We start from the raw sequence: 13,675 nt of genomic DNA on the forward strand, positions 1-13,675 counted from the left end.
TTTTTTTCTTGTCCTCCCCACTTTAGTTCGGATTTTTGTTTGGTGTTTCTTAGATCTTGGATCATAATTATTTAGACTCCTCAATATGACTTGTCAAACTCCGCTGTCTTGCTTTCGCTTCTGTCAGGGCCAGGTAGGGTGGCCTTTTTGTTAGGTGTTGGGGAAAAGTTAGTTTATGTCGGGTTTGTAGTATAGTTTACGTGAACCCTGGGAATGGAGAAAGTGATTAGCCTATGTGATGTTCATGAGCAAGAGCATGTTATGCCATATTTACTGAGTTAAAAGCATATTCAATTTTACTTTTATTTATCTAGGCTTTATCTAGTTTATGTGGTTTCATACAGCAGTATACATATGAGTTGGGTATCATTTGGTGACCATCGTCTTTCCGTCTAACGTATCTCCTTTCCCGAGGGCTAGACTACCTCTTCAGTCTGCCTGTGTCATTTCGACGACGACGAGCCCACAGTTTTACCACCACCATTGGCCTTCAAAGCCTCAAGGGAGTCTCCAATTCTCCTCAACTCCCTCAACACATCATCCTCATGCGTCTCAAACCTCTCCATCCACAACCTCCTCAGCTCAAACACCACCTCAATCGCAATCAAGATAATAATGATCCACTCCAACCTCGTACTGTGTTTCTCACTCGACATCTTTTCCGAAATGTCCAGCACCTCCTGTGCCACCTTTACGACCTCCTGCGCATACGTCATCTTGTCGTTCAACGTCTTGATCCGCACCCCGACATCCAACGCTTTGCCGATCTTACTGTAATACGTCTCCAGCTTTTCCTCGCTGTCCCAGAAGATATCCGGCAGCGCGTCGGTTAGGTCGTTGTAGTGGTTCAGTTGGCTGCGGAGGTTCAGCAGTTCACCGGTCTTCTGGAGGATGAGTTCCCTGCTAAGGGGGGCCTTGAGGCCTTGCGAGAGCTGGTCGGGAATGTGCCGTGTCGATTCGAGATAGCGCGTCAGGCTAGATTCCAGCACAGCGAGTTTGGTAGAGCGCGCTAGACCCGAGGAGAAGGCGATTTTGGCAAGGGTGGTGTCCAGCCGATCACCCGCCTCAACCTCGCGGCGCGTGCCGAGGACGACCACGTCGCCGGAGACTTTACTTTGTTCCTCGGTCGGGTCGGTGGTGAACTCGAGGTCTTCCTCCTCCTTGTTTTCTACAAAAGGCGATTCGGCAGCGGGTATGAGCAAGCGTGTCGCGAGCGTGTCGACGACGTCAGGGGGAAGGGCCCAGGTTACGATGGTTCCCGAGGGAAAGACAAAGATGTCCCCGTGGTTGAGCCCGCGGGCATGGACCACTTCGTGGATGTCGAAGCCTGTGTTGTCGGGGTCGAGAGAGAAGTTGTGGCTGGTCAAAAGAGAGACGACGGCGTCCATGTCGAAGGACTCGGCGACGCAAACGGCCGAAATGGTCGAGCGGCCGTCGGGCTCGGTGGTGTGTTCGGGAGCAGTGCTGGCGGGAGTCGACTTGGCGGGGACGCCCTTTTGGGCGACGATGGCGACGCGGTGAAGGGAGTTCTTGAGTGGGAGCTTGCGCTTTTGGGCGGCGGGGGATTTCTGTTGTTGAGATGTCGTGGCATCTTCGGCGGGAGAGGGCTTCTGGGCGGTAGTGGAAGAGGGAGATGGAGAGGGTCGCGAAGGCTCGTTGCCATTTTGTGCTAGGAGACTGTTGGAGGTGAATAAAGTGCGTCGTCGTTGCTGGCTATGCGAAGTGGTGAGGTGGAAAGGTGGTTGCGGTCGGGTGGAAGTGCCAGTGGCAGTGAGGCCAGCCAGTCCTACGACGCCGGAGATGCCCCGGACGGCGGCCGGTCGTTGAATCGGCACCATAGATCTCATGATGACGGAGCCATTGACTGTGTGTCGTGGCTAGTGTGGGGTGGTGGTGGTTGTTGACAGATCGGCGAGCGGCAGGAGAAAAGACTGGACTCGATGGAGAAAAGATGTCGATGGTGTCACGGTTCGTTCAATTTACTCCGATCATCTGTTTACTCGCGGTTCGGCTTCTCGGGTGCAAACTAATTTTTGGTAGGGGTACCGCTATGCAGTGTTCTCAGACGCTACGTCACTTTAGCGATAAGGAGCTTATCAGAGCAGCGCCAGGGGTAGGTACTATACTGCATCCACTGGAGCTTCAGTCCCCCCAAATCATCCAATTCCGTACTGTGTCATGTTTGTAACTGTAAACTGAGTGCGACATACAACATTCCGTCTTCTTTCAAGTCAACAAGGCACCCGACGCGGGCTCAAAGATCACCGGCATAGAAACAACAGCTTCTACAGCCGCGCATAGCGTCCAGACACCTACCATGGAGTTCGACATCCGAGTCGAGGATTACCTCGACGACAAGCTCCAATCGACGACCGACTTCGACCATCTAGACACGTTGCTCAACAGCGTCGAACACCAGCGCAGCCAGCTCCAGTCGCAACTCGACAATGCCACCAAAGAGCTCGAGGAGGCCCGCCGCTCTTCTGCGGAACGCCAGGCCGCCCTTGCCGCCCAAATCGACGAGTTCCAGAAACTGCAGCAGAGCATCGACGTCCGCCTCAAGATCGTTGCCGCCTCCGACGCCCCTGATGAGGCCATTCGCCGTTTGGAGCAGCCCATGAAGCAGCTTCACAAGGTCGACCTCGCCCACCGATATCTGCTCCTTCTCCAGCATGTCCAGGAACTGCGCAATGCCGCCCGCGCCCACCTACCGCAGAGCCCCAAGGCCGCGCTCGAGCCCTACACCGAATTGAAGCAGCTGTCTTTGCGCCTGAGGGAACTCCAGGGTGCTGCCGATGGTGCCGCCGTTCATCTTGTTGCTCATGTTGAGTCTGTTGCCGAGGCACTATGGGATGAGATGAAGAAAACAATGTGGAGCGAGCTGGAGGTCTTGTTGAAAAAGCGCGGGTGGCCCAATGTCGATCCAGAGTCGGAAGTGGACGACGAATGGATTCAATGTTTCGAGAAGCTGGTCGACCTCCAGGTCCCCGAGGTCCTATACTCGCCCACGCTGGTGACGCTTCTTCCCATGGATGTCATGGCGCAGATCTTCGTCAAGGAGTTCCGGTTCCACTTCCTCAGCGACAAGCCGACCAGCAACCCCCAGGGCATCAACGCACATTGCTTCCCCTGGTTCCTGTCCTTGCTCGACAAGTGGGAGATCTTCTTTAGGGAGAACTTTGCCCCCGTCTTGGCGGCCAAGTTTGGCCAGACCGAGGTTTCGAACAAAATGGTTTACATGGATCCCGGGTGCGCTTTCATCGCCTCAATGCTACCGGTCATGCGCGAGAAGGTCAATGTGACCATGGAAGAGGCCGTCAAGGATCCTTCTTTCTTGAGCAGTCTTCTCGGACAGCTGATGACCTTTGACGATAACATCCGATCTGGGTACAGCTACGACGGAGGCGATGCCGAAAACGGGTGGGAGGGATTGACGGGTGAAGTTCTGAATACGCACTTTAGGACATGGCTCGAGGCAGAGAAGAAATTCGCTCTGGAAAGGTTCAACGGAATTATGACATCTAGTGACGCTCGGAAAATTGACTACGACTTTGCGGTCGCCGGGAAAACAAAACCCACCTTCGCAGCTGTCCGTGTTGCTGACTTGCTGCGGTCGGTTACAACGCAGTATGAGAGGCTCAGACGCTTTTCCCACAAACTTCGCTTCCTGATAGATATTCAGCTGGCCATTTTGGACGATTATCATGATCATCTCAAGGGCACACTTGAAGCTTACCAAACGATGACTTCCACGGTTGGTAGAGCCTTTGTTGGTGTTACCAAAGAACAGTTGGCAGCTTTGGAGGGTACAGGGGCGCTTGAGACCCTGTGTAAGGTGTATGGAAGCGCCGATCACATCATTAATGCCTTGCATGATTGGAGCAACGAAGAGGTAAGAGAGATCTGTTTTCGAAAGTCGCAATGTAACGATGCTAACATGCAACAGTTCTTTGTAACACTATGGGAGCAGCTCCAGACTCGAGCCAAGGCCAACGAGGATCAGAGTAATCTTGCTGGTGGCATGAGCTATGATCATGTCAAGGATCGCATTTCTTCGGTAGTCGGCACCGAGGATGACACTGGCGTTCTCTTCGATGAGACCATCTCGGCATATACCATGAGGAGGAAGCGCGCTCAAGAGTTCCTCACCCAGGTCCTCATCCAGAACCAGAAAAAGGCATTTGCCGCCTATCTTAAACGTCCTCAGTGGAGTACCATCTCGGATGAGCCTACCTCTGGCGAGGCATACTATCAGTTGGCTCCTACAGCTGAGCTGGGCGAACCTCTCGCAGTGAGTATTCATTTAAATCAAGGCTATAACCACTCGCTAACAGAAACTCAGGTACTAAAACGCGACCTCGACTTCCTCTCCCACGCCCTTGGCACAGCCGTCTTCAGGCGCATCTGGCGTGAAGCCCTCGAGGAGCTCAACAACATGCTGTGGTCCGACGTGCTCATGGCCAACAAATTTGCCGCGTCTGGCGCCGCCCAATTCAGGCGTGACGTTGATGCCATTTCCTCCGTCGTCGAGCGGTACATCCCTGATGGGTCCATTGCTCTCGAAAGCATCAAGGAGGCGCTTCACCTTCTGAACTTGCCTGTTGAGGCGCCCGAAGAAAACAGCAACACCATGACGCTCAAGAACGCGGTGGATAGGGTCTTCACTGATAACACGGAGGCGAAAAAGGTGCTGGAGGAGTTGGAGATTGAGAGTCTAAGCCCGCCGCATGCTAGACAGATTCTGCAGAGGAGGGTGGAGAATGCTGAGTGAGGGGGATGTATTGTGATACCCAGACTGTGTAAGCATTGTAGTGCTACTTTGGAAATAATCTACATCGTCGATGTCTATGGCTTCGATCGTTGCCAACGGTATTCACTATGAACAATGTAGCATAACTGCCTCTGTACAAGAATATATCGGCTAAATTCGTACGGCGATGAACAGTTGAAGTCCACCGGGTCTCGACCCGTGTGTGATTCCCAAGCACGCCATCGACCGGGGCGCTTGCATTCGGCCCCACTCCGCCTTCGGGGCCCCGTATGCGGAGTAGCCTTTGATAAGCATATGCTCCATTGTTAGGGCGGACTTTAACACGGGGTACACGCATAAGCCGGGGCCCGAACATCGGCCCGTACACTACTATACATCCTCTACGGGAGGTATTGACGTCTTTGTCCATATTGTGACCTACTGTGTACGTGCAACACCATTCCATCTCGTGAGTCTCATCTCATCTTCAGAAACACACACAGACGTATGAACCAGATTGTCGGGTCACTGTCACCGTTTCTGGACTCGAGGTCCCTTCCCTGTCGTAGATTCGGCTCTCATTGATAAGATAAAAAGTCAACACTAGTTTAGTCACAGACCGAGGTCTTCCTTCTTTCAAGTCTCTTTCATCTCTCTCTCTCATCGTCGACTCACTTGGAGGCGGGTCAGATATCGGCAACGACACCATAAAAAAGCAGCCATCACAGTTTCTCAACAAAACCAAAAAAAGAAGTAATCAAGATAGAGAAACAATGGCTGCCTCCGCTGCCGATGTCGACTCCCACGACGGCCAGAACGCCGGTCTCCAAACGGCCAAGGATCTCTTCTCCGGCGCCGTTGGTGGTATTGCCCAAGTGTTGATTGGTGAGTTTCGCCCAAAAAATCTCTTATGATGGATAAAGACAAATCATTATTTATTTTCCCCCCGAATTGTCAAACTCAAACTAACCAAATTCCTTTTCCTTCCGGCAGGCCAACCCTTCGACATAGTCAAAGTCCGCCTCCAAACATCCACCCAATACTCCTCCGCCCTCACCGCCGCCGCCTCCATCTACAAGCACGAAGGCGCGCTCGCCTTCTACAAAGGCACCCTGACCCCGCTCTTGGGCATCGGCGCCTGCGTCTCCATCCAATTCGGCGCCTTCCACTCGGCCCGCCGCTTCCTCGAGCAACGCCGCGCCTCTACCGACAAGTCCTTCATCCCGGGCGTCTCCAACCTCGGGTACGGCGAGTACTACGCCGCCGGCGCCTTTGCGGGCGTCGCCAACTCGGTCATCTCGGGCCCTATTGAGCACGTGCGCATCCGCTTGCAAGCCCAGCCGCACGGCGCCGGCAGGTTGTATTCCGGCCCGTGGGACTGCGTGCGCAAGCTCAGCCAGCAGGCGGGCGGCGTGCTGCCGGGGTTGTACAGGGGCGAGGTGGTGACGGTGTTGCGCGAGGCGCAAGCGTACGGCCTGTGGTTTTTGGCGTTTGAGTGGTTGATGAATGCGGATGCGGCCAGAAACAAGATTGACCGCAAGGAGATCCCTAGCTACAAGATTGCTTTGTACGGTGGACTGGCGGGTGAGGCGCTTTGGTTGGGCAGTTACCCGTTGGATGTGGTCAAGAGTAAGATGCAGACGGATGGGTTTGGGGCAGGGCAAAAGTATAAGAGCATGAGGGATTGCTTTGCGCAGACGTTCAGGGCTGAGGGCATGAGAGGATTCTGGAAGGGTATTGGGCCGACGTTGTTGAGGGCCATGCCGGTTAGTGCGGGAACGTTTGCGGTGGTGGAGATGACCATGAGGGCTATTAATTAGAAGGATTCGGTTGACTGGGGAAGGGGGGTTAGGTATATCAGAGAGCAGAAGAAAAAGGGAATAGGCTCACTCCACTTGAGCGTTGTGGATGGGGACTGTGAGTTGGTCATGAGCAAGGAAAGGAAAACGGGATTCCATGGATCATAAGGATATACGGACAGATGGGAAATGGGCTCTTCAACGAGCAGCATGTTGCAATTACAGAACTTCTGGGGGGATATTTGGGTTTCAAAAAGCATACGGACCGCATTTAACAGCGAGAGTTGTTTGGTTTCTTCAGTATAGGGACGAAGGCAATGGTGGTAAGTAATCAAAATGTGTTTGACTTATCAAACTCGATATTAATGTTTTCCAGCTTTGCTCAGAGCCTACAAACCAAGTCCAACAGGGTCGATCAAGAAATATGCCACCTAGAGAACTGCGCTGCTTCATGCATTACATCCTCCGACTGCTCCCCTTACTAGCCCTACTGCCACCCGTATAGACACTTCCCTTGTCCTTACCAGTGCCGGACTTGGCACCACCAGTCAACTGCGCCTGAGCATCAAGCTGGATCGCCTCCTTCAACTTCTCCACCACCTCCGGCTGCGCAGCAAACGCCCCCTCCAGAATCTCATCCAGCTCCTTCTCCAACTGAGTCGAGTTCTTCCCGCCCACCGACGCCTTCACCTTCACTTCATTAAAGATGGCCGCCCACCTTCTGGTAAACGCATAAATGCTCTGGCGCAACAACTCATCCAACTGCTCTCCCGCGTCCTGTGACTCCGCCGCACCCGCTGTAGTCGTTGTCGTCAGGCCTGAACTCGAACCCGTAATGCTACCAGCTGCGCGCGAAAGGAGGGACGAGCCGGGAATGTAAGAACTAAAAGTGGACACGGAGCTGGAGACCAGTCCGAAGAGGTTACCGGCGGTCGGGAGGTTCTCCCAGATCTGGCCGAGGTGCTGGATGCTGCTGCCTAGACCTGTGGCTTGGCCGGTGCCGGTGCCGTTGCGCACGTCTCCGATCTCAAGGGTGAGGAGCTCGTTCTTAAGGATGAGGAGGTTCTTGATCATGAAGAGGTCCGGATCTGTACCGTTTTTGGCGGCTTTGATGCGCACTTCAGCGCGCTGAAGGGCGGCGATGGTCTCGCGGACGAGTCTGAAGATTACTCGGCTGCTACGTTGCTGGAATAGGCGAGAAAGTCCATGTTAGCTGGGTGATTTCGGGATGTGAAGTAGGAAGAGATGAGAGATCACTTACACATCGCTCCTTTGGCATGGATTGGTCGAACAAGACAAGCAGCTCGATTGCTCGCTTAACCACCGGGAAAGCCGTTGATGATCCGCCATCGGCGGCAGTGGTTGCTCCAAGCTTCAGAGCCTCTGGGGGAACGACGGCTTTGGTAATGGATTTGGTGATTTCTGCGTCGAAGAAGCCATCGGTAAATGTCCAGAGATGCTCGGCCAACAGCCTTGAGGTAAGTTCCCTGCAGTGCGCAACAAAAGGGGTTTCGTCCTCATCATAGTCCACGAGCAAATATTCGTTCGTAACCCATCCAACAAGGTTGCAGATGGTTTGCAAATCACATGCCTGTAGCTTTGACTGGAGGTTGGTGGCAATGGGCGAAATATTTGTCCCTGTGACGAGTGACCGCTGATGCGAGTTGAGGGCAGCGAACGCCGACTTGGGGTTGGGTGAGTATGGTGCTTCTATAGAGAAGATTTTACGGAAAAGCGTGGCCTCGCTGAAGGACCGTTCAAAGCACTGCTTCACGTAGTTCCTTGCCGCCGTGTCTATTGATGATTCTTTGCACTCGAGATGGAATGTCGCAAGATCATGCTGGGTCAGAGGCTTGAGGTCGCGGTCTCTCACCGCGAAATAGGCGTGGAAGAGATTGTTGGCTGTGTTGGCAAAGATATCCGCGTTTGGCCCAGTCCTGGGCTGGCCATTTTGGTCATATGCTCCCAGTATCACTCGCTGGATGTTGGGTATGAGCGAATAGGAGTTCATTAGGATCTCCTCAAACCGACCATAAGCCAAGGCATGTCGTGCGGATTCTGACTGGGTGTTGGTGATTTGACGAGCAAGTTCCCCAGACACCTGATCCAGGCGGTTCGTAAAGCCGACCTCGAGAAGGTGTAGGGCCTTGGTTAGAAGCGCCTGATATCTAGCCTGGTATGTATCGGCGTCCCGATATTGAGGATGCTGGATCATGAACTCGATACAAGAGTCCAGGTTGGCCAGGATATCGCCAAACGCGTCGTCGTCCACAAGGCGGCCCGCACCCAGGGCATTGAGGCGCCGGCTGACACTGTCGAGATAGGCGTAGTAATGCAGATCAGTCCCGACCTCGTCGGCGAGAGTTTGAAGACGCTTCTGCTCCTCCAGCAAGTCGTCGCACTGTGCCTTGAAGGATGTCGTCTGCTCCTCAACGGCTCGGAAAGACTGGCACAAAGTCTCGAGGGTTTTGAGCGCGCTGTTGGCGTCGTCGATCAGGGTTCCCAGATGCCGTTCCGTCAAGGCGAGTTGGTCATGGTACAGGAGATATTCTTGCTGGCTAGCCTGTAGCAGCTCCTGGTCCAGAGCATCGTCGTAGGGGTCTTCTTCCACAGGTAGCGTCGATGCCACGCTCGCGGGAACCATCAAGGCATCCCAGAGGTTGTGGTTGTTTCGCCGCCCATTGGTCTTCTTCTTGTTCTTCTTCGTCCTGGGTCCTCCATGGCCGCCAGCGAGATGCGCAGTCGCAATGTCGTAGAAGTCGGAATAGGATTTCGCCCGTCGAAGAACGGTAGCCTCGGGGGGCGCATTGACGTCTTCCTGGTCTTCGAAAAGCGCTGGGAGTGGCTCTTCGGGGATGTTGTTGTCGGTGGTCTCCTATCGAGTGGTGATGCCAATGGTTGGGTTAGCGACTACTGACTGTTGGGGCATTTGTAAACAAGGGGAAGGTGAATGAATGCAAGACAAACAAACCTCTGGCTGCTGCAGCAGAGAGTTGGCTCGACGGTGGCGCGTCTTTGCGCCGGATGGTCTGCTCTGCTGCACCTCGGAGGTAAAGCTATACCAGTGCTCGTCGTACATGTTTTTGGAATTAGGATTAATGGACAAATTGCCCAGTGGTGATAGCTTCAGGTTGTACTGCCCATCGCGTGTGTTGATTTCCCCCCCTGCCTGTTTCCCTATCCCGTCATTCAAGGTAGGTACGTAGGTACCTTCCTCCCACTGCAACAGTGCAATGAGCTGTCCACTTTTGGGGATCACTGCAGCGATGGAGACATGGACAGTAAGTTCTGTATTATAGGCACAGTGCCCACCTAATCCGACGCTCAGTGAGAGAATTGAGCAAAGTGCACAGACCTCATCCTGAAAGCAACGATGGAGAACGTGAAGCTCCAAAGCTTCCATGGGGTCCAGTGGCCCCTCTCTCACGGGCGGGAGCTAACTGTTAATTGTTGCAGTGCTGGGGGCAGCTGTCGATCCGAGCTGAAGCTTAGCTGGACCTCCTCCCCGGATTCTCGCTTCATTTCTAGTCTAGTGACCTCACTATTACTTTTTGCATCTCATCGTGAAACTTGTGCTTTGGTGTTCTGTCCTCGGATCTTACTGCTTTTTATATCTGTAGCTGCGTGTGTGACAATCTATCCGAACAAATCACTAGGCCGCCAAAGCATGAAGAGTTGATCGCTTCTGATAGAGAACGAACTGCCGCCACTATCAAGTACGGTATAAATTCCAAGTGGATGCCGCCCCATTATCAGTTCCCTTCTCACAAACTAACCTGAACTATATCAAGCACCAGCCACCACCATGGCTTCCCCCATGATGCTTGCCAGGACCGCCCTCCGGCCACAGGCCCGGCGTATGATCAACTCGACACAATGGACGCGGAGTCTAGGCAGAAGATTCAGGCCCGAGCCGGAGCCTCAGCAAGACAAGTCGAATCTCGCCCTCCGCATACTTACCGGTGTCCTTGCGGGTGGCCTTGTTGCCGGTGCCGCCATGGCCGCGTATCCCATGCTCACGGGCGGAAACAAGAAGGAGCCCATGAAGGTTGAGCTGATCTTTCAGGAGCCTCGGAAACGGTCCATATCCGCCGAGGAGAGCCGCGAGCAGTTGAGCCCCCAGCACGTTCAGGTCAAGCACAGCTGGGAACATCCCGGTGTTTACGCATGGGGTTCGAATGTCGGTAAGGTCGTTGCCCCGGACTCCAACGAGCTTGTCATCAAGACCCCAAGGCGCATTGCCTACTTTGATGACCAGGTCCTGCGCGATCTCAAGCTGGACAGCAATTTTGGTGCCGCCATCGATGAGAAGGGAAATTTGGTCCAGTGGGGTGTGGGCTTCGACAAGGATCATTATAAGCCGACTGTCACCTTGAAGGGCAAGGACCTGGTCAAGCTGGACGTCTCCCGCGACCGTATCATTGGTCTTGCCTCCAACGGAGAAGTTTACTCGATCCCGGTGGCCGCCGCAGATCAGAGAGCTGGTCAGAAAGAGACCACCGCCTCCCCTTCCTCCCTCTGGTCTAGCCAGGCACCCGTGAACTACCGCCCCCTCACGCCCAAGAACCTGCGATGGGGTGAAAAGATTGTTGATGTCCGCAGCGGCTTGGAGCACTGCCTGATGCTCACCTCCAATGGCCGTGTCTTCTCTGCAGCCGCCAGCTCTGAAGATTTCCCTTCCAAGGGCCAACTTGGAGTCCCTGGCCTGACGTGGACCAACCGCCCGGCCGGACCTTACGACCAGCCTCACGAAGTCACCGGCCTAAGCGGCTCCAAGATCAAGGAGATTGCCGCCGGCGACTACCACTCGCTCGCCCTCGACACCGAGGGCCGCGTCTACGCCTTTGGCGACAACTCCTTCGGCCAGCTCGGCTTCGAGAATGACACCGAACACCCTTACGTTGACTCGCCCCGCCCTGTGCCCATCAACAAGCTCTACCACGGCACCAACCTTCGGCCCAAGGTGACCTACATCGCCGCCGGCGGCCCCAACAGCTTCTTCACCGTCGACGCGCGCGCCTTCCAAGGCCAGCTCGGCGGTGATGGCTCATCCGGCCAAGGCCAGATCGTGCCCGCCAAGGACCTCGGTCGCGTCAACGTCGAGACCTGGGCCTGCGGCGAGGGTATCCACGGCACCCTGGGCAACGGCAAGTGGACGCACGTCTCGGTTTGCCCGACCAAGGTCAAGGCGCTCTCGAACCTGTTCGAGTTCGACGAGGCCACGAACCAAGTGGTGCCCATCCGGCTGTCCCGCATGTCGGTTGGCGGTAACCACGCGTGCGCCGTCATGGACAACTTTACCTGCGTCGACAGCCCTCTCAATGGGAACGTCAAGTCGGACACGGACACCAACTTTGGCGCTGACGTGCTGTGGTGGGGTGGGAACGAGCATTACCAGCTGGGTACCGGAAAGAGGAATAACGTTAACACGCCTTCTTATATCGTGCCGCTGGATACGCCTACTCGTCGGGGACCTGCCCATGCGCAGGAGAACCGGCTGGTGCAGAGGGAGGGAGAGTCTAATCGCTTTCAGTTGACGCCGAGGAAGACGGTCAAACTGGATGGAAGATCGGTTAGTGTCGAGCAGCGCGCCGAGTGCGGGCGGGACGTTAGCGCTGTTTACTCTGCTGCTTGAGAGAGGCGGAGAGGAAGAACTGTGGTAGTTGTATGATAGGTACAGGCTTGTTTTTGGCAGTAGATTGATGAGGGGTGTTGAATGATGCGGTGCCGACCGTACATACGTGTATATGTTATAAAAAGGGGGTGAAGTTATTGGCCTAGTATGACAGCCAAGGAGGTCTGTATCACTACCTTTCGCATGATAGCATTGTTTAGTAAACATTCTGCTGCAAACTTTCGTATGACATTGTACAAGTAAGAGTGACCCCGAAGCGTCCTTGCAAACGGCTCCTTTTTTACCCAGCAGTTTTTCGAGCTCTATTTGATTCACTGATACGTATCAATCACCACTCACGAAGTTCTGTTTCGATGTCAAGCAAGCGGTCTATTTCTTTCCGCATTCGCACCTAGTGAAGTAAAGTGCACGGAATCCAATAGCTCCATTCTCAATCATTCCCTCCATACAGTTATCTCCAATATGCCGTCGTCCCTTCTGCAAACCAAAAACATCGATTTTACAGGCCTTGATCGACGATGTTGATTTCAGTCATCCTACCAGTCACTCGTACCTAGTTTCTCAAGGAACATAATAGCATTATCCCTAATTGTACAGCTTAATATAACTCCTTATGTACCAAATTTATTGCTTTTCACATGCGTCGTCGTCGTTACATTCCCATCCAAACCGTAACTACCTTAGGTTAACTAGTCCCCTCGCTAAAACGCAACCATAGATAACACAGTCTGAATTTCTTCGAGAGGACACTGCAGCATACTATGTAGTATATCCGCATCACCTCTTTTCAACCATTGTTTTCAATAATTTGGTTACTGAAGTTATCGAATTACCCAAGCTAACAGAGTGTTTTAAGTCGCTGATAAGATAGAAACATGTAGTAGTCGCTCGCTACTGATACTGTGAACTGTATGTAAGCAAAGCAAATCCCGTCCGTCGGTCGTTGCCCACGTTGCCCAAATTTGCCACCCTCCCCCCCCCCCCCCCCTGCCGCTGTGGTGCCGTGGTCGTTGCCGTCACCCGCGATACCTTCATACACGTGTACATACACTACAGTACAGTACCACACTCACTGCCACAGTACCATCACAATATTCACCCCCCCCGCGGCCCGCGCATCCCGTTGTCCCATGTGATGCCGCTCCTCCTCCCCCGCGTCTGTCTGCCTGCCTGCCTGCAACTCTCGTCTACACCACCTCTATGTACACTAATTAGGTAGGTACTCTAGTGCAGTGGATGTAGGTAGGGCAATGAAGGAGCCACTTTGGTTAGGTTTGGGCAGTTCCCAATCAAAATCCAGGACATACGTGTTAAACCGGATTAATGCAGTGTGATCCCTTAAGGTATTAGTGTAGTGTAGGTATAGGTAGGTAGTGTACACCACTGCATTCAGTGACGGGCAACCGGATTGCGACTGCCGCTGCGCTCATCAGGTGTCAGGGCATTGTACAGATGAACATCACTCACCAATGGATGATGGCCTAGAACAAG

The 13,675-nt window shown here is 53.8% G+C and overlaps 4 protein-coding genes across 4 annotated transcripts; 2 read left to right on the forward strand and 2 right to left on the reverse strand.

Annotated features, from left to right (window-relative positions):
- Positions 1 to 443: 443 nt before the first annotated feature.
- On the reverse strand, positions 444 to 1,847 carry NEUTE1DRAFT_86250 (uncharacterized protein; the record flags this gene model as incomplete). The annotated part of the gene is made up of 1 exon (XM_009855190.1): positions 444 to 1,847. One exon carries the CDS (start codon positions 1,845 to 1,847, stop codon positions 444 to 446), a length of 1,404 nt encoding a protein of 467 aa, XP_009853492.1.
- Positions 1,848 to 2,317: 470 nt separating this feature from the next.
- On the forward strand, positions 2,318 to 4,870 carry NEUTE1DRAFT_86253 (uncharacterized protein; the record flags this gene model as incomplete). The annotated part of the gene is made up of 3 exons (XM_009855191.1): positions 2,318 to 3,892; positions 3,947 to 4,291; positions 4,343 to 4,870. 3 exons carry the CDS (start codon positions 2,318 to 2,320, stop codon positions 4,769 to 4,771), a joined length of 2,349 nt encoding a protein of 782 aa, XP_009853493.1.
- Positions 4,871 to 5,782: 912 nt separating this feature from the next.
- On the reverse strand, positions 5,783 to 9,657 carry NEUTE1DRAFT_86258 (uncharacterized protein; the record flags this gene model as incomplete). The annotated part of the gene is made up of 4 exons (XM_009855192.1): positions 5,783 to 6,009; positions 6,223 to 7,734; positions 7,811 to 9,424; positions 9,521 to 9,657. The coding sequence occupies 3 exons, from the start codon at positions 9,626 to 9,628 to the stop codon at positions 7,006 to 7,008; spliced, it is 2,451 nt and encodes an 816-aa protein (XP_009853494.1).
- Positions 9,658 to 10,354: 697 nt separating this feature from the next.
- Positions 10,355 to 12,386, forward strand: NEUTE1DRAFT_67580 (uncharacterized protein; the record flags this gene model as incomplete). The annotated part of the gene is made up of 1 exon (XM_009855193.1): positions 10,355 to 12,386. One exon carries the CDS (start codon positions 10,355 to 10,357, stop codon positions 12,182 to 12,184), a length of 1,830 nt encoding a protein of 609 aa, XP_009853495.1.
- Between the last annotated feature and the right edge of the window lie 1,289 nt (positions 12,387 to 13,675).

The sequence above is a fragment of the Neurospora tetrasperma genome (genome assembly GCF_000213175.1).
Source record: "Neurospora tetrasperma FGSC 2508 unplaced genomic scaffold NEUTE1scaffold_5, whole genome shotgun sequence".
NCBI classification, from domain to species: domain Eukaryota; kingdom Fungi; phylum Ascomycota; class Sordariomycetes; order Sordariales; family Sordariaceae; genus Neurospora; species Neurospora tetrasperma.